We start from the raw sequence: 25,822 nt of genomic DNA on the forward strand, positions 1-25,822 counted from the left end.
TCAATCTGTATATTGAGCAAGCAATAAAGGAAACAAAAGAAAAGTTCGGAGTAGGTATTAAAATCCATGGAGAAGAAATAAAAACTTTGAGGTTCGCCGATGACATTGTAATTCTGTCAGAGACAGCAAAGGACTTGGAAGAGCAGTTGAACGGAATGGAAAGTGTCTTGAAAGGAGGGTATAAGATGAACATCAACAAAAGCAAAACGAGGATAATGGAATGTGGTCGAATTAAGTCGGGTGATGCTGAGGGAATTAGATTAGGAAATGACACGCTTAAAGTAGTAAAGAAGTTTTGCTATTTGGGGAGCAATATAACTGATGATGGTCGAAGTAGAGAGGATATAAAATGTAGACTGGCAATGGCAAGGAAAGCGTTTCTTAAGAAGAGAAATTTGTTAACATCGAGTATAGATTGAAGTGTCAGGAAGTCGTTTTTCAAAGTATTTGTATGGAGTGTAGCCATGTATGGAAGTGAAACGTGGACGATAAATAGCTTAGACACGAAGAGAATAGAAGCTTTTGAAATGTGGCGCTACAGAAGAATGCTGAAGATTAGATGGGTTGATCACACAACTAATGAGGTGGTATTGAATAGAATTGGGGAGAAGAGGAGCTCGTGGCACAACTTGACTAGAAGAAGGGATCGGTTGGTAGGACATGTTCTGAGACATCGAGGGATCACCAATTTAGTATTGGAAGGCAGCGTGGAGGGTAAAAATCTTAGAGGGAGACCAAGAGATGAATACACTAAACAGATTCAGAAGGATGTAGGTTGTAGTGGGTACTGGGAGATGAAGAAGCTTGCACAGGATAGAGTAGCATGGAGAGCTGCATCAAACCAGTCTCAGGACTGAAGACCACAACAACAACAACAACAGATGTGTGGGCCTCTTCAGTAACTTTTTCATTGAGCCAGTATCATTTATTATCATAAAATATTCATAAAACCGGTTCTGGCACATTATTGCCAATACCAAAGAATTTTCATAAAAAAATTGATTCATTCAGCCTCAAAGAAAGTACTTCTGTGTGCAAACGAATGCCAACAATGATGCATACACTTTTGCCAAAATATGAGTACACTTCACTATAAAATATGATAAACTCAAATTTTATCATACAGTGCAGAGGAATGAACTTGGCTTGTAGCAAAATTGTGTGCATCATTGACGACATTCATGAATAAATACAAAACTATTTTCCTTGTCACTGGATGGAACACCATGTGAACATTCATACCACATCTGTCAATGGCAGTAATGAGCCAAAACATGTAATGTGAACATTTTATAATTATTAACTATTCTGACTTAACAAAAAGTTTTACTGTAGGCAAAGTGGGTTGCATGAGTTGAAAGCAGCATTACATCAATCCTTGTTGACACAGTCTTAAGCAAAAGGAGCTCACAAGGAATCCATGGAAGTACACTATAGAAGATCCATCAGTCTCAACATGCTGTCACTAGGATATTGAAATCTGCTTAGTGTACTGGAAGTCAATCAAGAATGAAATTCAAGCAAACTTTTCATGAAATATAATCCTTCATACTATTCATCAAGGTTTGAAAACATAACAGTGCAATAAATGTAAGACAGTGTGGTAGTGATGAAAGCTGAAAATATAAAATCAAATTGCCTGCCCATCTTTCAATCATCAATAACTCAGTTGTAGCCTAAGAGATGTAAAACTTTGGCGTAACAATGTAAAACCATTAAAATATCATTGTCATGCACATGGCACATACAGATGCTCTTTATGACTATAGAAACGTGCATGTAATTTCAAATACTTTTCAGAGGGATTCCATTTTTCTAAATAAATTAGTCCACAAAGTGTTAGGGAATACTTAACAATGGGCAAGAAACTCTGGAACAAAGGAGTGTAACAACTCTGAATATAACCCATGTCAACCACAACTGCCAAGCTGCTTCCATCTCCAAATTTCTACAAGGGAAAGGCCCTTCAATGTGAAACAACAATTCAATAACGACAGTCTTCTTCCATACAGTAATGGAAATTATATGTAAGAGAGTTGCTGTAATTTGAATCAAAACTGAATTTATTCATCTCATAGGAAGAGATGAAAGGGATAGATGAAACAAAAGTATACGGGAATCAAACAGGAAAATAACATATTTACCTGAGTATAAGACGACCCTGAATATAAGACAACACCCTCTCCCCTTTTTTAAGAGTGTCCTTGAGAAAAATTCATTTTTTAACATGTTCTGATTAATCAAAATTACAAACTTTTATTTATAGTGAGGTATCTGTCTAATAAGTTAAGATAACACTCATTCTAAATTTATGCGATTTATTGATTGTCTACATTTTGTTCATACAAGCAGAAATAAAATAAACAAAAAGAAATTTTTTACATTAGTTTTTATCTTCATTGCCTTCTTTGTTTAGTTAGACTGCTGTATGGGGTATAACTAATTTTAAACATCACAGTCATCATCTTATCAAAACAGCTGAGAAACTTTTATCTCCATTGCCACAAATATTTGGCTGTTTCTTCCGAATATATTGTTGTTTGTGAGGTTGTGGTCACTATGGAACCCAACAACAGGTGGTGGGCTGCCCCCCCCCCCCCCTCCCCCCCTTCAAACATACTGTCTGCCCGCCGCTCTCTCATTGGCTGTGTAGAACGAGCAGCTGACACACCCCCAATCATTCCCATCATACCTCACAGTGAACGCTGGCAGCATCGCTGTACAAAACATGACTTTTAACGTCTCTTGCAGAAATGTATGCTACTGTTGAGTATTTGTCCAATTATAAAGTCAATCTGATTTTGAGGGCAAATGGATTCAGGCAAACTGCAGTTTAAACATGGTAAATGTCCACAAAGAGTCTAAGCATGCAGTATACATTGACATGGTTGGCTGCCTGAGGAAATTTCTGCCTGCCCAACATGTCCTTCCCCACTTCATCGTAGTTCTCAGCCAAGATGTGTCACTGTTACCAATCCAACTTCCCGTAGCGCTGTGCTTGAACAACATTGAAACCTAGATTGCTTTATCTTCTACAGCGCAGATCATGTGTAACAATAGCAACTAATACATAAATAAGAGAGCGCAATCACTGTTCAGTCCAATTCTCAAACTTTCGCTCGTCTGTTCATACTAACTCCACAACGTGTCTTTCCACTGTAAATTAATCTTGCAACAACGATTACAATCCGTTTAGACCTTAATGTCCCAGATGCGTTCTCACAGACCACTAGCATTTATCGTTACTCTGTTGCTAATGCATATGGATGGGGTAGAAGATTACAGCCTTGTCTAGTTGTCCTTTCCCGAAGCTGTCACAGCTTCCTTTGTCAGTAGTCGCATGGATGTGACTTGGACCTATACTTTTACAGCTGCTTGCATGTAATGGTGTCTCAGACCGCACCTGCGACTTTGCATTATGGATTCGGTAACCAGGTCTTTTTATATGGTTTGAAGAGTGTTTAGGATGTGGTGTTGGATTAGATAGTGACAACAAAATTGAAAGTGAACGTAATTCAGAATAGGTGGTGAAGAAGAATTTGTTTTAGCACTTGTGAATTCCTAGAATGAAACAGGTGACCAAATTGCTGAAAACAGAAGTGTAGAGGCTGAATATTTAGCTAAAGGTTCTGTTACAAATACGTTTAGTTGAAACAAACATCACTGGTTGTCGAAGCCTCTTCTAACAATTCCCACTGGCATTATTTTTCTGCACGTTGAACATAAGTGGGATGAATGGGTGAGTCCTTCACAATTTCTACAAAGACAATATTCAGGTGAACCACTTTAATTTTATGAAGAAGCTTGCAAACTTTCTGGGAACACCACAGATAAAAAGGAAGTCAACAACTGTCATGTACCCTGTGAACTTCTTGCAACCATTCACTATGTTTTGTGTGTATCAAAACCAAAAGCAAAAGTTGTGAATTTCTTGCAACCATTCACTATGTTTTGTGTGTAGCAAAACCAAGAGTAAAAGTTGTTGTAGACAGATTGAAGAAATGCATAACATGCTCCATGTGTGACCCAAGAAAGGAGAGAAAGACGTCTTATATTTGTCATCATTGCAAGATGTCAGTCTAACTCGATTTTTTTACAAAAATTTCCCGCCAGTGCAAAGTAAACCTCTGAGAAGGAGACTAAAATCCTGAAAAGCACCAGTGTAAGTCTCATTTTTTTAAAAATGTTTTATGTGAGGTTTTTCTTTGTTTTATTGTTACATGTAAAATAAATATAAAAATATACCAGAATTAGATTTTCACTCTGCAGCAGAGTGTGCGGTAATATGGAAATTCCTGACAGATTAAAACTGTGTGCTGGACCGAGACTCGAACTCAGGACCATTGCCTACGCAAAAAGCAAAGGTCCCGAGTTCGAGTCTCAGTCCGGCACACAGTTTTAATCTGCCAGAAGTTTCAATAAAATAATAGAAAAAATTAAAATTTAGAGTGCGGGGTATTTGAGTTTTCACAGCATTAGCATTATTGTTGTTTCAGTCTTCAGTCCAAAGACTGGTTTGATGCAGCTCTCCATGCAACTCTAACCTCTGCAAGCCTCTTCACCTCTGCATAAATACTGCAACCTACATCCTTCTGAATGTGCTTACTGTATTCTTCTCTTGATCTCCCTCTACCATTTTTACCCCCAATACTTCTCCCCAATACTAAATTCGTGATCCCTTCATGTCTCAGAATGTGTTCTTTCATCCGATCCCTTCTTTTGATCAAGTTGTGTCACAAATTTCTTGTCTCCCCGATTCTTTCCGTACCACCTTATTAGTTACATGATCTACCCATCTAACCTTCAACATTCTATAGTAGTGTCACATTTCAAAACCTTCCATACTCTTTTTGCACAAATGATTTAATGTTGATGTTTCACTTCCATGTACGGCTACACTTCAGACAAACATTTCAGAAAAGACTTCCTAACACATAAATCTACATATGATGTTAATAAATTTCTCTTCTTCAGAAATGCTTTTCTTGCCATTGCCAGTCTACATTTTATGTCGTCTCTACCTCAGACATCATCAGTTATTTTGCTGTCCAAATATCAAAACTCATCCACTACTTTAAGTGTCTTGTTTCATAATCTAACTCTCCCAGTATCACCTGATTTAGTTCTACTACATTGATTTATTCTTGTTTCACTTTCGGTGAAGTTCATCTTATATCCTCCTTTGATGACAATGTCTATTCTCTTAACTGCTCTTTCAAGTCCTTTGCTGTCTCTTCAAATTTTTTATATATTTTCTCTGAAATTTAATTCCTACTTCAAGTTTTTCTTTGGTTTCCTTTACTGCTTGTTCAATGTACAGATTGAATAACATCAGGGATAGGCTACGAATCTGTCTTTGTAGCAGTTCATCTACTTTTATTTCTCCGTTTGTTGTCTTCGGTGTCGATGTACTGCATTGCTACGCTGGCTAAAAAGCGGGCTTTGTAATTCCAACACTTGACTACGGTAAATAATGTAGTTGACAGGTGCACAGTTGTGTTTCACAGTACTTTAATTTCACTGTTCACAACCCCCCAATATTACACAGTTATATGGCCAGTGCACTTTCGTTTAACTTTCCATAAGCCTCATTAACAGTTAGCAGGCGAACTGCTACAAATTGAACATCTATGAGCAGTAAAAACCTAATCATAAAGGTAACAGTTCTTGAAGAATAGAAAGGTACGTATGGAGCAGACACTGTCATTGTTTTTACACACGGCATAATTGTTTAACACTTGTTTCAGAATTAAGATGAAGCACTGTTGTTCCTCTAATCACACAGGTTTCTCGTTTGAAACTCAGCTGTGGACTGACTGTCTCGTGACCAGAAATCAGGCCCTTATATATCCTCACAATAATAGGCACTGTAACTACACATTGTTCGAAGTTTAATTTACAATTACAATTAAAAATTAACTCATTAATTAATTGAAAACATCGAAAAATTGGTTCTTTTTAACAGTTTCCTCTACTACAAGCGTTAAGATGAATTATTTGTTTACGTTAGGCATTTGTACAGGTTAGTTCATACATTCTTTGTGTGTTTCCCTTGCGTTATCTAGGCACAGACTCGTGTTTCAGTAACTGTTGTTCAACATCGATTAGAATGGACTGGGACTGTGATTGCTGTGTTCGGATGAGGGCTGAGTTGGCATCCCTTCGCTCACAGCTGCAGGCGGCACTGACTTCTGTCACGCAGCTTGAGGCTGTTGCCAATGGGCACCACTGTGGGGAGCTGGACTTGGGTATCACGGGGATGTCAACCTCGTCCCGTCTGTCCCCAGATCGGTCTGCCGTTGTGGTTGCCCTGGTTGCTGCCCGCAGTGGGACTGAGTCCTCGCCTGTGGTTGACTGGGAGGGTGTTCCAAGGCGTGGCAGGCAGCGAAAGATGTCCCCAGAGGCTGATCAGAAAGCCTCCCCAGTGCGTCTGACAAACAGGTTTCAGGTACTGTCTCTGGCTGAGCCAGATGCTGCTGCCTGCCCTGTTTCAGAGTCTGATTCTCAGCCTTCAAGGTCCGGGCAATCGCAGAGGGTGGGCTTATTGGTAGTTGGGAGCTCCAATGTTAGCTGTGTAATGGGGCCCCTTAGGGATATGGCGGCTAAGGAGGGGAAGAAATCCAGTGTGTACTCCGTGTGCATTCCGGGTGGAGTCATTCCTGATGTGGAAAGGGTCCTTCCGGATGCCATGAAGAGCACAGGGTGCAGCCAGCTGCAGGCGGTGGCACATGTCAGCACTAATGACATGTGTCGCTTTGGATCTGAGGAAATTCTCTCTGGATTCCAGCAGCTATCTGATTTGGTGAAGGCTGCCGGTCTTGCTTACGAGATGAAGGCAGAGCTCACCATCTGCAGCATCGTTGACAGAACCGACTGCGGACCTTTGGTGCAGAGCCAGGTGGAGGGTCTGAATCAGAGGCTCAGACGGTTTTGCGACCGTGTTGGCTGCAGATTCCTTGACTTGCGCCATAGGGTGGTGGGATTTCGGGTTCCGCTGAATAGGTCAAGAGTTCACTGCACTCAGCTGGCGGCTACACGGGTAGCGGAGGCTGTGTGGCGTGGACTGGGAGGTTTTTTAGGTTAGAAGGCCTCGGGAAAGTATGGGGTGGGCTGCAATCTCAAAGGGTGCATGGAAAATACAGGACGTGCTTGGATCAAGGAACAGTCAGAATTGTAGTTGTAAATTGTTGTAGTTGTGCTGGGAAAGTCCCTGAGCTTCAAGCGTTAGTAGAAAGCACAGAAGGTGAAATCGTTATAGGTACATAAAGCTGGCTAAAGCCTGAAATAAGTTCTGCAGAAATTTTTACGAAGTCTCAGACGGTGTTGAGGAAAGACAGATTAGGCAGAATTGGTGGTGTAGTGTTTGTGTCTGCCAGTAGTGATTTATCTTGTAGTGAAGTCGAAGTAGATACTCCGTGCAAATTGGTATGGGTGGAGGTTATACTTAACAGCCGAACTAAGTTAATAATTAGCTCCTTCTACCGAACCCCAGACTCTGATGATATAGTTGCTGAACAGTTCAGAGAAAATTTGAGTTTCGTAACAAATAGATACCCCACTCATATGGTTATAGTTGGTGGGGACTTCAACCTTCCCTCGATATGTTGGCAAAAATACTTGTTCAAAATCGGTGGTAGGCAGAAAATGTCTTCCGAGATTGTCCTAAATGCTTTCTCTGAAAATTATTTCAAGCAGTTAGTCCACGAACCCACGCAAATTGTAAATGGTTGCAAAAACACACTTGACCTCTTCACCACAAACAATCCAGAGTTAATAGAGAGCATCATGACTGATACAGGGATTAGTGATCACAAGGTCGTTGTAGCTAGGCTCAATACTGTTTCTTCGAAATCCATCAGAAACAAACGCAAAATAATTTTATTTAAAAAAGCAGATAAAGTGTCACTAGAAGCCTTCCTAAGAGACAATCTCCAGTCCTTCCGAACTGACTATGCAAATGTAGACGAGATGTGGCTCAAATTCCAAGATATAGTAGCAACAGCAATTGAGAGATTCATACCTCATAAATTGGTAAGAGAGGGAACTGATCCCCCATGGTACACAAAACAGGTCCGAACGCTGTTGCAGAGGCAATGGAAAAAGCACGCGAAGTTCAGAAGAGCGCGAAATCCCGAAGATTGGCTAAAATTTACAGACGCGCAAAATTTGGCACGAACTTCAATGCGAGATGCCTTTAATAGGTTCCACAATGAAACATTGTCTCAAAATTTGGTAGAAAATCTGGAGAAATTCTGGTCATATGTAAAGTACACAAGCGGCAAGACGCCGTCAATACCTTCACTGCACAGTGCCGATGGTACTGTTACCGACGACTGTGCCGCTAAAGCGGAGTTATTGGACACAGTTTTCCGAAATTCTTTCACCAGGGAAGACGAATGGAATATTCCAGAATTTGAAACACGAACAGCTGCTAGCATGAGTTTCTTAGAAGTAGATACCTTAGAGGTTGCGAAGCAACTCAAATCGCTTGATACGGACAAGTCTTCAGGTCCAGATTGTATACTGATTAGGTTCCTTTCAGATTACGCTGATACAATAGCTCCCTACTTAGCAATCATATACAATCGCTCGCTCACCAATAGATCTGTACCTACAGATTGCAAAATTGCGCAGGAAGCACCAGTGTTTAAGAAGGGTAGTATATCATTGACGTCGGTTTGCAGTAGGGTTTTGGAGCATATACTGTATTCAAACATTGTGAATCACCTCGAAGGGAACGATCTATTGATACGTAATCAGCATGGTTTCAGAAAACATCGTTCTTGTGCAACGCAGCTAGCTCTTTATTCGCACGAAGTAATGGCCACTATCGACAGAGGATCTCAAGTTGATTCCATATTTCTAGCTTTCCAGAAAGCTTTTGACACCGTTCCTCACAAGCGACTTCTAATCAAGCTGCGGGCCTATGGGGTATCGTCTCAGTTGTGCGACCGGATTCGTGATTTCCTGTCAGGAAGGTCGCAGTTCGTAGTAATAAACGGCAAATCATCGAGTAAAGCTGAAGTGATATCAGGTGTTCCCCAGGGAAGCGACCTGGGACCTCTGCTGTTCCTGATCTGTATAAATGACCTGGGTAACAATCTGAGCAGTTCTCTTAGGTTGTTCGCAGATGATACTGTAATTTAGCGTCTAGTAAGGTCATCCGAAGAGCAGTATCAGTTGCAAAGCGATTTAGAAAAGATTGCTGTATGGTGTGGCAGGTGGCAGTTGACGCTAAATAACGAAAAGTGTGAGGTGATCCGCATGAGTTCCAAAAGAAATCCGTTGGAATTCGATTACTCGATAAATAGTACAATTCTCAAGGCTGTCAATTCAACTAAGTACCTGGGTGTTAAAATTATGAACAACTTCAGTTGGAAAGACCACATAGATAATATTGTGGGGAAGGCGAGCCAAAGGTTGCGTTTCATTGGCAGGACACTTAGAAGATGCAACAAGTCCGCTAAAGAGACAGCTTAAAATACACTCGTTCGTCCTCTGTTAGAATACTGCTGCGGGGATGGAAGTCATTAAAGCAAAGACGTGTTTCGTCGCAGCGAGATCTATTTACGAAATTTCAGTCACCAACTTTCTCTTCCGAATGTGAAAATATTTTGTTGAGCCCAACCCACATAGGTAGGAATGATCATCAAAATAAAATAAGAGAAATCAGAACTCAAACAGAAAGGTTTAGGTGTTTGTTTCTCCCACGCGCTGTTCGGGAGTGGAATGGTAGAAAGATAGTATGATTGTGGTTTGATGAACCCTCTGCCAAGCACTTAAATGTGAATTGCAGAGTAATCATGTAGATGTAGATGTAGATGTAGAAGTCATGAAATTAACAAATATAAGTACGCAAACAGTACTTTTGACAAAATTGTTAATTACTTTGGAATTAATTAAGGGCTGGCTTTGCTAGCATGTTTTCGAATAGACCCAAATAAATACTTTACAACTACTAGCACTTCATCCTTCAAATGTTTACAAATATTACAGTATTCATATTTGTTTATATGTCAACAATAGAATTTAACTCACGAAACAATCATTGATTTCTCCTATAATGAAAGACACTAACTAGGAATAGTTCAAATAAATCAGAAAATCAATTACATACATAAAACTAAGCATAAAATTAGATCTGGTCTTATATTCTTTAAAACTGAGGGTCAACCTTTCTCTATAATGAAAATACAGATTATATTCACCTATGTTAACGGTAATTAGTTAATATTTTTTTTTTTTTTTTAAAGGAATTTAAGTAGAAAGATGGCAAACAAGAGGGGAAGTAAAATTATCCCAGCTTGCTTCGTCACACCTTCTCAACCGTTCCTTCCTTTTTTTGCCCCTCTACTCGTATAACTGCTGTCTGGTTTCTTTGCAAGTTGGAAAAGCCTTTCGCTCTCTGATTTTACCCCTGCTGCCTTCAGAATGTCAATGAGTATTCCAGTCAACATTGTCAAAAGCCTTCTCCAAGTCATCAAATGCCATAAACGTAGGTTTGCCTTTCCTTAACCTATCTTCTAAGATAAGTCGTAGGATCAGAATTGCCTCACATGTTCCTACATTACTCCAGAATCGAAACTGATCTTCTACCAGTTTTTCCATTCCTATTTAAAGAATTCGTGTCAGTATTTAGCAATCATTACTTATTAAACTGATAGTTCGGTAATTTCCACATCTGTCAGCAACTACTTTCTTTGGAAATAGAATTATTACATTCTTCTTGTAGCCTGAGGTTATTTCACCTTTCTCATACATCTTGCACACCAGATGAAAGAGTTTGTCATGGCTGGCTCTCCCATGGCTATTAGTAGTTCTGACGGAATGTCTTGTACTCACGAGGCCTTATTTCGAGTTAGATCAGTCGGTGCTCTGTCAACTTCTTCTCAAAGTATTGTATCTCCCATCTCGTCTTCATCTACATCCGCTTCCCTTTCTATAATATTGCCTTCAAGATCATCTCCCTCTATATATTCCTTCCACCTTTCAGCTTTCCCTTTTTTGCTTAATATTGATGTTCCATCTGAGCTCTTCATATTCATACAGCTGCTTCTCTATTCTCCATAGGCCTCTTTAACTGTCCTGTAGGCTGTACCTGCCTTTGGCTTACAGGAATATGCTTCTAAATCCTTACACTTGTCCTCTGGCCATTCATGCTTGGCCATTTTGAGGCAAATCATCAATTAAATTAAATATCTCTTGTCTTATCCAAGGATTTCTACCTTGTCTTTTTACCTATTTGATCATCTGCTGCTTTCACTATTATTCTCTTAAAATCATCATTAACATTATTATGTAATATTATGTTCATTATCTGCAGTTTTGTGTTTAAACACCCTTTTTTCGTAAAAATTAACTTTATAATTTTTTTGTATATGAACCATGAACAATGGACCTTACCGTTGGTGGGGAGGCTTGCGTGCCTCAGCGATACAGATGGCCGTACCGTAGGTGCAACCACAACGGAGGGGTATCTGTTGAGAGGCCAGACAAACGTGTGGTTCCTCAAGAGGGGCAGCAGCCTTTTCAGTAGTTACAGGGGCAACAGTCTGGATGATTGACTGATCCGGCCCTGTAAAACTAACCAAAATGGCCTTACTGTTCTGGAACTGCGAACGGCTGAAAGCAAGGGGAAACTACAGCCGTAATTTTTCCCGAGGGCATGCAGCTTTACTGTATGGTTAAATAATGATGGCATCCTCTTGGGTAACATATTCCGGAGGTAAAATAGTCCCCCATTCGGATCTCCGGGCGGGGACTACTCAGGAGCACATCGTTATCACGAGAAAGAAAACTGGCGTTCTACGGATCGGAGTGTGGAATGTCAGATCCATTAATCAGGCAGGTAGGTTAGAAAATTTAAAAAGGGAAATGGATAGGTTAAAGTTAGTTATAGTGGGAATTAGTGAAGTTCGGTGACGGGAGGAACAAGACTTTCGGTCAGGTGAACACAGGGTTATAAATACAAAATCAAATAGGGGTAATGCAGGAGTAGGTTTAATAATGAATAAAAAAATAGGAGTGCGGGTAAGCTACTACAAACAGCGTAGTGAATGCATTATTGTGGCCAAGATAGACACGAAGCCCATGCCTACTACAGTAGTACAAGCTTATATGCCAACTAGCTCTGCAGATGATGAAGAAATTGATGAAATGTATGATGAGATAAAAGAATTATTCAGGTAGTGAAGGGAGACAAAAATTTAATAGTCATGGGTGACTGGAATTCGAGAGTAGGAAAAGGGAGAGAAGGAAACATAGTGAGTGAATATGGATTGGGAGAGAGAAATGAAAGAGGAAGCCGTGTGGTAGAATTTTGCACAGAACATAACTTAATCATAGCTAACACTTGGTTCAAGAATCATAAAAGAAGGTTATATACATGGAAGAATCCTGGAGATACTAGAAGGTATCAGATAGATTATATAATGGTAAGACAGAGATTTAGGAACCAGATTTTAAATTGTAAGACATTTCCAGGGGCAGATGTGGACTCTGACCACAATCTATTGGTTATGAACTGTAGATTAAAACTGAAGAAACTGCAAAGAGGTGGGAATTTAAGGAGATGGGACCTGGATAAACTGACTAAAGCAGAGGTTGTACAGAGTTTCAGGGACAGCATAAGGGAACAACTGACAGGAGTGGGGGAAATAAATACAGTAGAAGAAGAATGGGTAGCTCTGAGGGATGAAGTAGTGAAGGTGACAGAGGATCAAGAAAGTAAAAAGACAAGGACTGGTAGAAATCCTTAGGTAACAGAAGAAATATTGAATTTAATGGATGAAAGGAGAAAATATAAAAACGCAGTAAATGAAGCAGGCAAAAAGGGATACAAACGTCTCAAAAATGAGATTGCCAGGAAGTGCAAAATGGCTAAGCAGGGATGGCTAGAGGACAAATGTAAGGATGTGGAGGCTTATCTCACTAGGAGTAAGATAGATACTGCCTACAGGAAAATTAAAGAGACCTTTGGAGAAAAGAGAGCCACTTGTATGAATATCAAGAGCTCAGATGTAAACCCAGTTCTAAGCAAAGAAGGGAAAGCAGAAAGTTGGAAGGAGTATATAGAAGGTCTATACAAGGGTGATGTACTTGAGGACAATATTATGGAAAAATGGAAGAGGATGTAGATGAAGATGAAATGGGAGATGTGATACTGCGTGAAGAGTTTGACAAAGCACTGAAAGTGCCTGTGTCGAAACAAGGCCCCGGGAGTAGACAACATTCCATTGGAACTGCTGACGGCCTTGGGAGAGCCAGTCCTGACAAAACTCTACCATCTGCTGAGCAAGATGTATGAGACCGGTGAAATACCGTCAGACTTCAAGAAGAATATAATAATTACAATCCCAAAGAAAGCAGCTGTTGACAGATGTGAAAATTACCAAACTATCAGTTTAATAAGTCACTGCTGCAAAATAATAACGCAAATTCTTTACAGTCAAATGGAAAAACTGGTAGAAGCCGACCTCAGAGAAGATCAGTTTGGATTCCGCAGAAATGTTGGAACACATGAGGCAATGCTGACCCTACGACTTATCTTAGAAAATAGATTAAGGAAAGGCAAACCTACGTTTCTAGCATTTGTAGACTTGGAGAAAGCTTTTGACAATGTTGACTGGAATACTCTCTTTCAGATTCTAAAGATGGCAGGGGTAAAATACAGGGAGCGAAAGGCTATTTACAATTTGTACAGGAACCAGATGGCAGTTATAAGAGTCGAGGGCCATAAAAGGGAGCAGTGGTTGGGAAGGGAGTGAGACAGGGTTGTAGCCTCTCCCCGATGTTATTCAATTTGTATATTGAGCAAGCAGTGAAGGAAACAAAAGAAAAATTCGGAGTAGGTATTCAAATCCATGGAGAAGAAATAAAAATGTTGTGGTTCACCGATGACATTGTAATTCTGTCAGAGACAGCAGAGGACTTGGAAGAGCAGTTGAACGGAATGGACAGTGTCTTGAAAGGAGGATATAAGATGAACATCAACAAAAGCAAAACAAGGATCAATGTAGTCGAATTAAGTCGGGTGATGCTGAGGGAATTAGATTAGGAAATGAGACACTTAAAGTAGTAAAGGAGTTTTGCTATTTGGGGAGCAAAATAACTGATGATGGTCGAAGTAGAGAGGATGTAAAATGTAGACTGGCAAGGAAAGCGTTTCTGAAGAAGAGAAATTTGTTAACATCGAGTATAGATTTAAGTGTCAGGAAGTCATTTCTGAAAGTATTTGTATGGAGCGTAGCCATGTATGGAAGTGAAACATGGACGATAACTAGTTTGGACAAGAAGAGAATAGAAGCTTTTGAAATGTGGTGCTACAGAAGAATGCTGAAGATTAGATAGGTAGATCACATAACTAATGAGGAGGTATTGAATAGAATTGGGGAGAAGAGGAGTTTGTGGCACAACTTGACAAGAAGAAGGGATCGGTTGGTAGGACATGTTGTGAGGCATCAAGGGATCACAAATTTAGCATTGGAGGGCAGCGTGGAGGGTAAAAATCGTAGAGGGAGACCAAGAGATGAATACACTAAGCAGATTCAGAAGGATGTAGGTTGCAGTATGTACTGGGAGATGAAGAAGCTGGCACAGGATAGAGTAGCATGGAGAGGTGCATCAAACCAGTCTCAGGACTGAAGACAACAACAACATATATTTTTGAGTGGAATAAATGCAACCTTTCACATAAAAAACTGATTGTTTTGCTGAAATTGTTGAAATCAATTTTTATGGCTATATAAATATATTGGTCTGTCAGACTGCATCTGGGACAAAGTGTGAAAGAAAATGACCTGGGAAGCTAAGGGTTGATATGATTCATTGTGTTTGTTAGACATTTCATTTTAGATTAATAGCCCTTTTCATTTCATCTGAAAGTCATTGTCTTGTTCTAAAGATGACTAAAGGCTGATAACAAGTTTCTCCAGTTTTCTAACTTCTTCTTCTTCTCAGTTATCGAGTTGAGCCTCTATAGACTGCGTGGTAACAACCAATTTCATTTTAGTGTCTAAGTCTTGTTCTTGTTCCAGCTTTGACTTTCCTGCCAGTATCTTCTGAGCCCACCAAAAAATGCCTGTTTATGGTCTTCGACAAAGGTCCTCCCCACCTTTGGACGTTGATGCCATTTTAAATTCTTGGTAGTTGTTCATCAATCTTCTAAATTTGTTCCTGTCAGGAATTTCTCTCTTCTTCAAGAAACCAGTTTTCTAACACATTTACAGCAAACGATTTTCTCATTTGCAAACCAACTTGGCAAGTCATTAGTTTCCCACAACCAAATAAAATACTGACTTAGGGCTCAGAATCCAGTATTGGTTTCTGAAGGACAAGTTTTACGCCTCTGGATGCAGCATAAATATATGTATACAGTATCGATACACGCACGATAAGTTTTACTGCAAACTTGTTCAAATACAACAAAAGTTTGGAAGTTGATATAATTTAATGTTATTTTCTCCTATCTTTCATGAAATTGTCAATTTTTAAGCAGAACATTAGACTATTGTAGCAGTTAGTTCATAGTTCCTCACTTAACCCTTCCACTAGTGCCGCAAGTCAAATATCATACAATTGTTCAAGCAATGTTGATACTGTATCGACCACTTCAGTGCTTTCAGAGATCTCGAACCTATTTGATTGCAAGTATTGTCTGATATGCCCTACCCTCCAGGATTGTTCAAAGTAAATTTGTAGGAAACTTAAAAGCCAAACCTTCATCTGTAAATATAAGACAACCCCTATATTAATCTACTGAACAATGTACAAATGTTGATCTCAGCAGCAATAGTTTGATCTGCAAATAAAAGACGGCCCCATATTTTTCTAATGATAAATGTGGGAAAAACCTTGTTTTATAATCGGATAAATACGGTACACTCGCACAAGTTAAGAGAGAGGCAAAGCTGGGCATAATGAGGTGGAAATTAACAAGATGCTAGAGGCACACAAAAATTCAAGACCAAAAAAAGTAATAATAGTAACAGCATTTGACTTGACTGATAAACTAGAACAGTTGATATTTTCCTTGCTACAAGGTAAACAGATGCATATGCTATATATTTTTCTTTGTGTCTTTCTTTTACTGTGCTGCTGTATCTTCCTTGATAAAGAATCCTCTGTGAGTTTCCCAATCATTACTATATATTTGAATTGTTAACTGCCCTTTCTACCAATACATAACTCTTCTGGTTATCACATCACTTCTATCATTAGGTTTGTGCATAAGTTCATAGCATTTTTGTTTTGCATGTGTGTTTTCTGGTTGCTTTGGAGTTATTTATTGATTGCCATTTTTTATTTGTAGTTCACTGTTGCTACTTGAGTTTACTTACTATCATTTTGTCTTTGAAGATAGTGAGTGGAGCTGAGAACACTAAAAAATGGAGTGCTAGATGAAGTAGGTTTAATACTGAATAAAAAAATAGTAACTCGGGTAAGCTACTATGAACATCATAGTGGACACATTATTGTAGCAAAAACAGACACAAAGCCTATGCCTACCACAGTAGTACAAGTCTATATGCCAACTAGCTCCACAGATGATGACAAGATGAAGAAATGTATAATGTGATAAAGGAAATTATTCAGATAGTTAAGGGAGACAAAAATTTAATAGTGATGGGGGACTGGAATTTGATAGTAGGAGAAGGAAAAGTAGTAAATGAATATGGACTTGGGGTAAGGAATGAAAGAGAAAGCCACCTGACAGAATTCTGCACAGAGCATAACTTAATCATAGCTAACACTTGGTTTAAGAATCATGAAAGAAGGTTGCATGTGTGGAAGAGGCCTGGAGACAATGGAAGGTTTCAGATAGATTATATTATGGTAAGACAGAAATTTAGGAACCACGTTTTAAATTGTAAGACATTTCCTGGAGCAGGTGTGGATTCTGATGATAATTTATTGGTTATGAACTGTAGATTAAAACTAAAGAAACTGCAGAAAGGTAGGAACTTAAGGAGATGGAACCTCGATAAACTGAAAGAACCACAGGTTGTAGACAGTTTCAGAGAGAGCAGTAGGGAACGACTGACAAGAATAGAAGAAAGAAATACAGTAGAAGAAGAATGGGTAGCTCTGAGGCAGCAGAGGATCAAATAGCTAAAAAAACGAGGGCTTGTAGAAATCCTTGGGTAACAGAATAAATAGTGAATTTAATTGATGAAAGGAGAAAATATAAAAATGCAGTAAATGAAGCAGACGAAAAGGAATACAAACGTCTCAAAAATGAGATCAACAGGAAGTGCAAAATGGCTAGGCAGAAATGGCTATAGGACAAATATAAGGATGTAGAAGCATATATACTGCCTACAGGGAAATTAACGAGACCTTTCGAGAAAAGAGAACCAACTGCATGAATATCATGAGCTCAGATGGCAACCCATTTCTAAGCAAAGAAGGGAAAGCAGAAAGATGGAAGGAGAATATAAAGGGTCTATACAGGGGAGATGTACTTGAGGGCATTGTTATGGAAATTGAAGAGGACATAGATGAAGACGAGATGGAAGATGTGATACTGAGAGAATAAATTGACAGAGCACTGAAAGGAGTGAATAATTTGACAGAGCACTGAAAGATCTAAGTCGAAACAAGGTTCTGGGAGTAGACGACATTCCATTAGAACAACTGATAGCCTTGGAGAGCCAGCCATGCCAAAACTCTCCCATCTGGTGAACAACATGTATGAAACGGGTGAAGTATCCTCAGACTTCAAGAAGAATATAATAATTCCAATCCCAAACACAGCAGGTGTTGACAGGTGGTAAAATTAACAAACCATCAGTTTAATAAGTCATGGTTGAAAAATACTAAAACGAATTCTTTACAGACAAATGGAAAAACTGGTACAAGCCGACCTCGAGGAAGATCACTTTGGATTCCGTAGACTTACATTAGAAGATGGGTTAAGGAAAGGCAAACCTATATTTCTAGCATTTTCTAGACTTAGAGATAGCTTTTGACAATGTTGACTGGAATACACTCTTTCAAATTCTGAAGGTGGCAGGTGTAAAATACAGGGAGCAAAAGGCTATCTACAATTTGTATAGAAACCAGATGGCAGTTATAAGAGTCCCACAGGAACTTACCTAGGGTTACCAGATGCCTGGTAATTCCCGGACATGCCCTACATTTTAATCATTTGTCCGTCATCTGGGGGGAATTTTTGAAAAGTCTCTAATATCCTACATTTTCAGAAATAAACAGTGATCATTAGAAATGATCTGGCATCTGTGAAAATAGAAACGAATAATTGGTTATTAACAGCAACTGCAAGTTGGTATGGCAACACAGCTACAGTGATACAGCATATACATTCCATAGTAATAAAGAACAATAGATGTGGCTACACAGCATTTGAACTCTGGGTTCATATGGACTTTGGTGTCGGCGGTGCCTGCGTGCCGTGCAGATGTTGGTAACGGTGCGATGAATGGCGGGAAATTGAGACAACAAATCATAATACAGATGTGAAGAACCAATGACTTGATTTTCTCTCTCTTCCATTTGCAGTTTGGTTATTGAAGATTAAGATTGAGGAAAGTCAACAGTCAATTCACAGTACTTTTTTACAAGCCGAAATGCTGAAACGAAAATGCAAATATATTAAGACGGAAACGTTTCTCTTGTAGGTGCACAAGATTTGGAAGTACACCTGTCTTCCAAGAAACATAAAACATCTCAAAATTCTGCCAGTACTTCAGATATTAAAGGTTTCTTTGCTTTCTTTGCTCAGCCCACACAGTCAGCATATCATTTTAGCACTGCAGAAGCAACACTTGCATTTCATGTTGTTAATCACCAAGCATCATACAAATCCGTGGAGTGCATGATGAAGCTAAACACAAAACTATACAGCAATTCTCAAATTGCAAAGAAAGTTTCGTGCGCAAGAACAATGACCAAAGTGATTATTAATAAAGTCCTAGCACCACATTCTGTTGACGTGGTGATACAACGTCTAAAAGAAATTTCTTTTTTAGGGGTTAGTACCGACAGCAGTAATAATGGTTCCCAGAAAGTATTCCCTATTTTAATACAATATTTTGACCTTAAAGCTGACAGTATGCAGACACAGGTAATCGAAATTAAAACTACATAAAATGAAAGTGCAGAAACAATATCATCAAATGTTCGAGACACTTTAGTAGGGGTAGGAATAGAAAAGAAATGTGTTGCATTTGGTGCTGACAATACGATAACAAATTTTGGTGTTATAAGTCGACCAGAGGGCAAAAATGTATTCACCAAACTATAGTACTATAGTAATGAAAATTTAGTTGGAGTGGGTTGCCCAGCTCACATTCTTAACAATGCCATTCAGCATGGGTCAGATATTTTAAGTGTAGATTTATAGTGTATTGTTTTCAAGCTGTACACTTACTTTTCTACAATACAGTAAGTACACAGGAACTCAAGCATTATTGTGAGTTTGTAGATATTAGTTACAAAAAGCTTCTTAGTCACAGTAAAACCAGGTGGTTATCTCTGTTCCCTGCACTTGACAGAATAATTGAAATGTATGAGGCTTTAAAATCTTACTTTTTGTCTATATCCAATGCTCCTAAGTTCTAAAGATTTTCATTGAAACAGTTTGAGTAAGGCTCATTTATATCACTTACAATCATTGATGTCTGTGTTCCACCATTGGATACAACAACTTGAAAGTGAACAAACATCCATTGTTGAGATGGTCACAATTTTAGATAATGTGTGTTGTCTTCTCAAGAATAGATTAGAGAGTAATTTCATGTCACTAAAGATGAAAAAGTCTTGATACGTGCTAGGGAGGAGGGCCTTGATAAAGAAGCTGACAATTTTGAGCAGGAGGCGGTTTCATTGTATGGCGAATGTCTGGGCTATTTAGGTAAATGGTGTGTGTCCTTTTCAGAACTCGGTCGTTTTAGGTGGTTAAATTTAAATGATAAAGTATGCATGGATGATGTACAAAAGTGTATACAGCTCATGAGTGACAAAGGAATTGTAATAGATGATGTCAAATGTTGTGATGAGATATGTAATGTGAACCAGTTTTTGCAGCATCATAGCTCTGAACTTGAGAAATTGCCCTGTAATGATAAGTGGATTAGATATTTTAGTGGTAGCAAGCATGAGGACTGCCATTCTGAACTGTTGAAACTAATTCAGTATTTTTTTACTATTCCTGCACATAATGTTAATGTTGAAAGAGTATTTTCACTCTTAAGAGCACAGTGGACAGATGAAAGGAACAGATCATCTGTTGATTCAGTCAAAGGTATCGTTTTTGTAAAGTATAATTTTAAAAACTTCAGTTGTTTGGAATTTTTTGATTATATTTCAAACAAGCTAAATGTTTTGCACAGGGTTACTTCTTCAGAGAAATATAACTGGCTGCTGTTGATTATCATGGTTCAAATGGCTCTGAGCACTATGGGACTCAACTGCTGTGGTCATAAGTCCCCTAGAACTTAGAACTACTTAAACCTAACTAACCTAAGGACAGCACACAACACCCAGCCATCACGAGGCAGAGAAAAATCCCTGACCCCGCCGGGAATCGAACCCGGGAACCCGGTGTTGATTATCATATTTAACATTGTATGAGTCAGATTTAAAAAAAATTAATGTATATGCCTGTGGATATTATAAATAGCATTTAAATTTGAAATTAAAACAATTTTTTTCATTGAGCAATAATGTCCTACATTTTTGACAAATGTCCTACGTTTTTTCACCAATGTGTCCTAAATTTCCATTAGATAAAACTGGTAACCCTAAACTTACCACCACCTACCACAGTTATAATAGTTGAGGGGCACAAAAGGGAGGCAGTGGTTGAGAAGGGAGTGAGACAAGGTTGTAGCCTGTCCCCAATGTTATTAAATCTGTATATTGAGCAAGCAGTAAAGAAAACAAAAGAAAACTTTGGAGTAGGAATTAAAATCCTTGGAGAAGCAATAAAACCTCTGAGGTTTACCGACGACATTTAATTCTGCCAGAGAGAGCAAAGGACCTGGAACAGCAGCTGAACGGAATGGGCAGTATCTTGAAAGAAGGATATAAGATGAACATCAACAAAAGGAAAATGAGGATAATGGAATGTAGTCGAATTGAGTCAGGTGATGCGGAGGGAATTAGATTAGGAAATGAAACACTTAAAGTAGTAAATGAGTTTTGCTATTTGGGGAGCAAAATAACTGACGATGGTTGAAGTGGAGAGGATACAAAATGTAGACTGGATATGGCAAGGAAAGTGTTTCTGAAAAAGAGAAATTTGTTAACATCGGGTATGGATTTAAGTGTCACGAAGTCTTTTCTGAAAGTACTTGTATGGAGGCATTAAGGGATCACGAATTTAGTATTGGAGGGAAGCATGGAGGGTAAAAATCATAGAGGGAGACCAAGAGATTAATACACTAAGCAGATTCAGAAGGATGTAGGTTGCAGTAGGCTTGCACAGGATAGAGTAGCATGGAGAGCTGCATCAAACCAGTCTCTGGACTGAAAACCATGACAACAAGTGGAGAAATCAAAACATTTCCAACATATTCTTCTGTATGAGTTCAATATAAGGGTGGCAGCAGCAGAGGCAGCCAGAAACATTTGTGCCATGTTTGGGTATAACACCACTGGACAGAGTATGGCAAGAAAATGGGTTTCTTATTTTAAGGAGGATCTTTTGACATTCGTGACCCCTCAACATTCACATTCAGGAAGGCCTTCGGGGCGTAATGAAGGTCACTTAAACGCATTAATCCATAATTATCCATGTCAGCTGTGCTCGAGAAAATGTGTTGAACTGTGATAATTCCATTGTGTGACATTTGCAAGCAATGTGGAAGGTTGTAATATTGAATGCTTGGGCACTGCATGCTCCAAGCCAAAATCACAAAAATCAGTGGGTAGCCACATATGTATCTCTGCTTGCTCATCATCAAATTGCTTGTGAATAGCACTGATCATTCCTATTCTGTATTGCTACTGGTGATGAGAAATGGTGTCTTTAAGCTAAAATATAGAAACGAAAAGAATCGCTGAGCCCAAACAAAGCATCAACTCCCTGTACAAAGACCTGCACACATCCACAAGATAATATTATGCATCTGGTGGTACAGCACCATTGTGGTGTACTACAAATTGCCTCCCTGTGATGTAACCATCAACTGCCGAAATTTATTGTCAACAACTGAGATATCTTGCAGACACAGTCCAAGAACAATGACCAGGAAGACTGTGTGAAATGATGTTACCATGTGCTAAGGCCCACCTGCAGTTAGCTAGACTGACAAAATACAATATACAAGAGTTGGGTTGGCAAGTCATTCCACACACACTTTATTCATCTGATCTTCCCCACTCAGATTTTCACCTTTTCTGCTCTCTATCAAACAACATTCAAGGAACTTGCTTTCTGAATGAAAATGCCCTCTGAACATGGCTCGACAAGTTTTTCACCTCAGAAACATGTGATTTCTGCAGGAGCGGAATCAAAATGTCACTCCACTTTTATCAGACTGTTGAAAATAGTGAAGGAGAATATATGGCAATATTATGAAAAGGACAGATTGCGACTCACCATATAGCGGAGATGTTGAGTCACAGATAGGCACGACAGAAAGACTGTTAAACAAGTAAACTTTCGGCTAAAAGGCCTTCTTCCGAATTAGACAAAATACACACACACACACACACACACACACACACACACAAAAGTAACTCACACACGATACTGAAGGAAAATAGATGACAATATTATGAAAAGGACAGATTCTTACTCACCATATAGCGGAGATGTTGAGTCACAGATAGGCACAACAAAAAGACTGTTAAACAAGTAAGCTTTCGGCTAAAAGGTCTGGTTCCAAATTAGACACAATCAACACACACACACACACACACACAAAAGTAACTCACACACGTATGACCACTGTCTCTGGCTGCCGAGGTCACAGTGCGAGCAGCAGGAGAAGCAATCTGGGGATGGGAGTAAGGAGGAGGCCGGGGTAGTAAGGGGGAGGGATAAAAGGGTAGTGGTGGAGGACTGTAAAGTGCTGCTTCTGGGAGCATACAGGGGTAAGGTGGAGAGTGGGTCAGGCAGCTAGGTGCAGTTCTGACGTTGGACGGAGGGGGACGGAAGTAAATGGACTGTGAGTGCATTGGTGGAATAAAGGGAGTGTAGTGCTGGAATGGGAATGGAGAAGGCGGTAGGCGGGTGAAAGACAATGACTAACAAAGGTTGAGGCCAGGAGGTTACGGGACCATAGGTTGTACTGCAAGGAGAGCTCCCACCTGTGCAATTCAGAAAAGCTGGTGTTGGTAAGAGGGATCCAGAGAGCACAGGCTGTGAAGCAGTCACTTGCTGCAACGAGAAATATGAATCACAGTAGCACACTGTCATTCTGCAATGAATTAGATTACTTTGACACCTTTATTATAAAAAAACGCATCGCAGATCACTGGTCGACTGTGGTGCATGTTGACAGCAGGGCGGCAATCTTCTTGTAGATGCTGCTGCCTTCTTCTGCATCACTCTGCCAAGTGTCTGTCACTTTCCGAACCTCAAGGAACACCTCAGGGAACACTACTGCTACCTACCAACTCCATCACACAACTTTTCAAAATTTTATAGAACTCTTTAGGTTTTCTTTTGAATCACACTCGTACTATATACAATCAGAAGTATTTTGATGGTGATAACATTGTTTTTACTGAGCTATCAAGGAATCTCAAAGTTGGTAAAGGAGAGAAAATTAGAAGACAAACACAGTAGAAAGAGACCTTATCTCGACTACAGTAAGCAGGTTTAAATTGATGTAGGTTGCGGAAGTTATGCAGAGATGAAGTGGCTGGCACTTGATAGAGCGGTATATTATTGTGGAGGGCTGTACCAAATCAGTCTTCAGATTTTAGACAGCAACAGCAACGTTGTTTCAGAGAAAAAAAAAAAAGAGTAGTAGCTTTAAGACACTGTTCCCCAACAATTATGATTCGTGTGTCCTGGAAAATGCATGACAATGTCCAGGGTCTATAGTTCACACAGTAGAGAAAGTATCTTTTAGCTAAAAAAATATAGCATATTTCTTAGGGAACAAAGTTACTTTATATCAAGAATCCAGAGAAGAGGTGTGTCAAGCATCACACTGACAAGTTTCTCATCTGACACAAGAATAGCAGAGAATTTAATAACTTCAAGTAAACAAGTGGTATGAGTTGTTGAATTTTTCCAGCAGATGAATCTCACCCTCAATAACAAGAATATGGCTGCTATGAAAATCTTAAGTCATTAGTGGGAATTTGGGTACTTACTTCTGATCACTCAGTCTGAGAAATTTTGAAATATTCATACAAGTGGAGGACTCACTACAGCATGCACACAGCTGCCCAAAAATATACTATTATAAAGCCACTTTCTGCTGAATTATGTATTACAAGCCATTGCTCACATTAGGTCCATACAAACATGCACTATTGAAATTATAGTTTACCAATGATTTAAGTTTCAGACTCGGTCGGCGACAGATTATATATTTTCCTCTGACACGCTGGGAGCCTCTGAAGCTGTACACACTGGACTAACATGAAAAATACATAAATAGCTCATTAACCTGCATAACATCAGTCTATTTTCTGTATGTATTATTATATTCTTAATTCTGCATAAATATTAGGAAATCAAAAAAAGTTGCTGACAGAAACCTGAGTTCATACTGCTAGTATGAAATAGGTAAATTCTACACACAATGGATGGCAGATACATTTGTCTAGCTGAATTACTGACTTCCCTCACCTTTAGCAGCTGCCAAGCTTCATCAGCATTTTCATTGTACGCACCATAGCGTCTAGTTGCATACTGAGAAAACCTACAAGAAGAATATACAGAAAATATAAGAAAACCATGTGCAGAATACTTCATAATTACATATACTGCCAGAACTGAACACAAAAATACCGAGTCAATCACAAGTTGGATTTCAGAATAACTCTTCAAGCAAGATGTCCTTTTACACATTCTTAAATCAAGTAATAACCTTTTTGGTGGTAAAAAAAATCCAAAATCCATTGTAATTTTATCATCATCATCAGATTACTTACGCACACACGTGCGCACGCACGCGCGCCCACACACACACACACACACACACACACACACACACACACACACACACACACACACACGTGAGCCAAACTATTATGACCACTGCCCACCGTGATGCTGAATACCACCTGGTGCAGCTTCATGCATGTGAAATGATAAGGAAAGGTTATAAGCAGGGGTGAGAAGAGTGAGGGAATCTTTCTAGGGATGATATGGGTTCCAAAAGGCAAAATTCACTGGCCTAAGAAACTTTGAGAAAGGACATACTGTTATGGCGGAGAACCTTGGAGCAGGCATCTCAGAAACAGTGAAGCTTTTCACTGTTGCATAGAGCCTAAAGACCTTAACAAATTAATCATTTTGATTTACAGAATTCCAGAAAGGGTTTTAGTCACACCATTTCTCTCTAAATTCCAGTGCTTGCTACATAAACGAAACAAAACAGACAGAAGAAATAAATGGTAACAGGAGCCAATTTTAATATAAACATTGCAAATGGCAATAAAGAATCGACAAAATTTATTGGTTCAGTTAAAAAGTCTGCTTTTAAACTAAATTTTTTGGAGTTAACCCGAGAAAATATTCACTCTGCGGCATGCACTGATAACACTGTAACAAAGTAATACATCGCAAATGTATGTAAACTCTGTCTAGACTCAGACTTTCTGATCACTAAGCCTTGTCTGTCTCACTGCCAAAACACGATAAACAAAATGCAAAAAAAAAACTTACATTAAA

General features: G+C 39.2%; 1 protein-coding gene across 5 annotated transcripts in view; it reads right to left on the bottom strand.

Annotated features, from left to right (window-relative positions):
• LOC126484333 (alpha-N-acetylglucosaminidase) overlaps positions 1-25,822 on the bottom strand; it is a 372,796-nt gene that overhangs the window by 145,242 nt on the left and 201,732 nt on the right. For 4 of the 5 annotated variants that reach the window (XM_050107785.1, XM_050107782.1, XM_050107780.1 and 1 more), the window contains exons 12-13: positions 24,776-24,848; positions 24,474-24,560 (exon numbers count right to left, since the gene is read on the bottom strand). In XM_050107785.1, coding sequence (XP_049963742.1) covers positions 24,474-24,560; positions 24,776-24,848 — 160 coding nt within the window. The remainder of the gene's footprint in view (positions 1-24,473; positions 24,561-24,775; positions 24,849-25,822) is intronic. The other variant, XM_050107783.1, reaches the window with a different exon arrangement.

The sequence above is a fragment of the Schistocerca serialis genome, chromosome 6 (assembly GCF_023864345.2).
Source record: "Schistocerca serialis cubense isolate TAMUIC-IGC-003099 chromosome 6, iqSchSeri2.2, whole genome shotgun sequence".
In the NCBI taxonomy this organism is placed as follows: Eukaryota; Metazoa; Arthropoda; class Insecta; order Orthoptera; family Acrididae; genus Schistocerca; species Schistocerca serialis.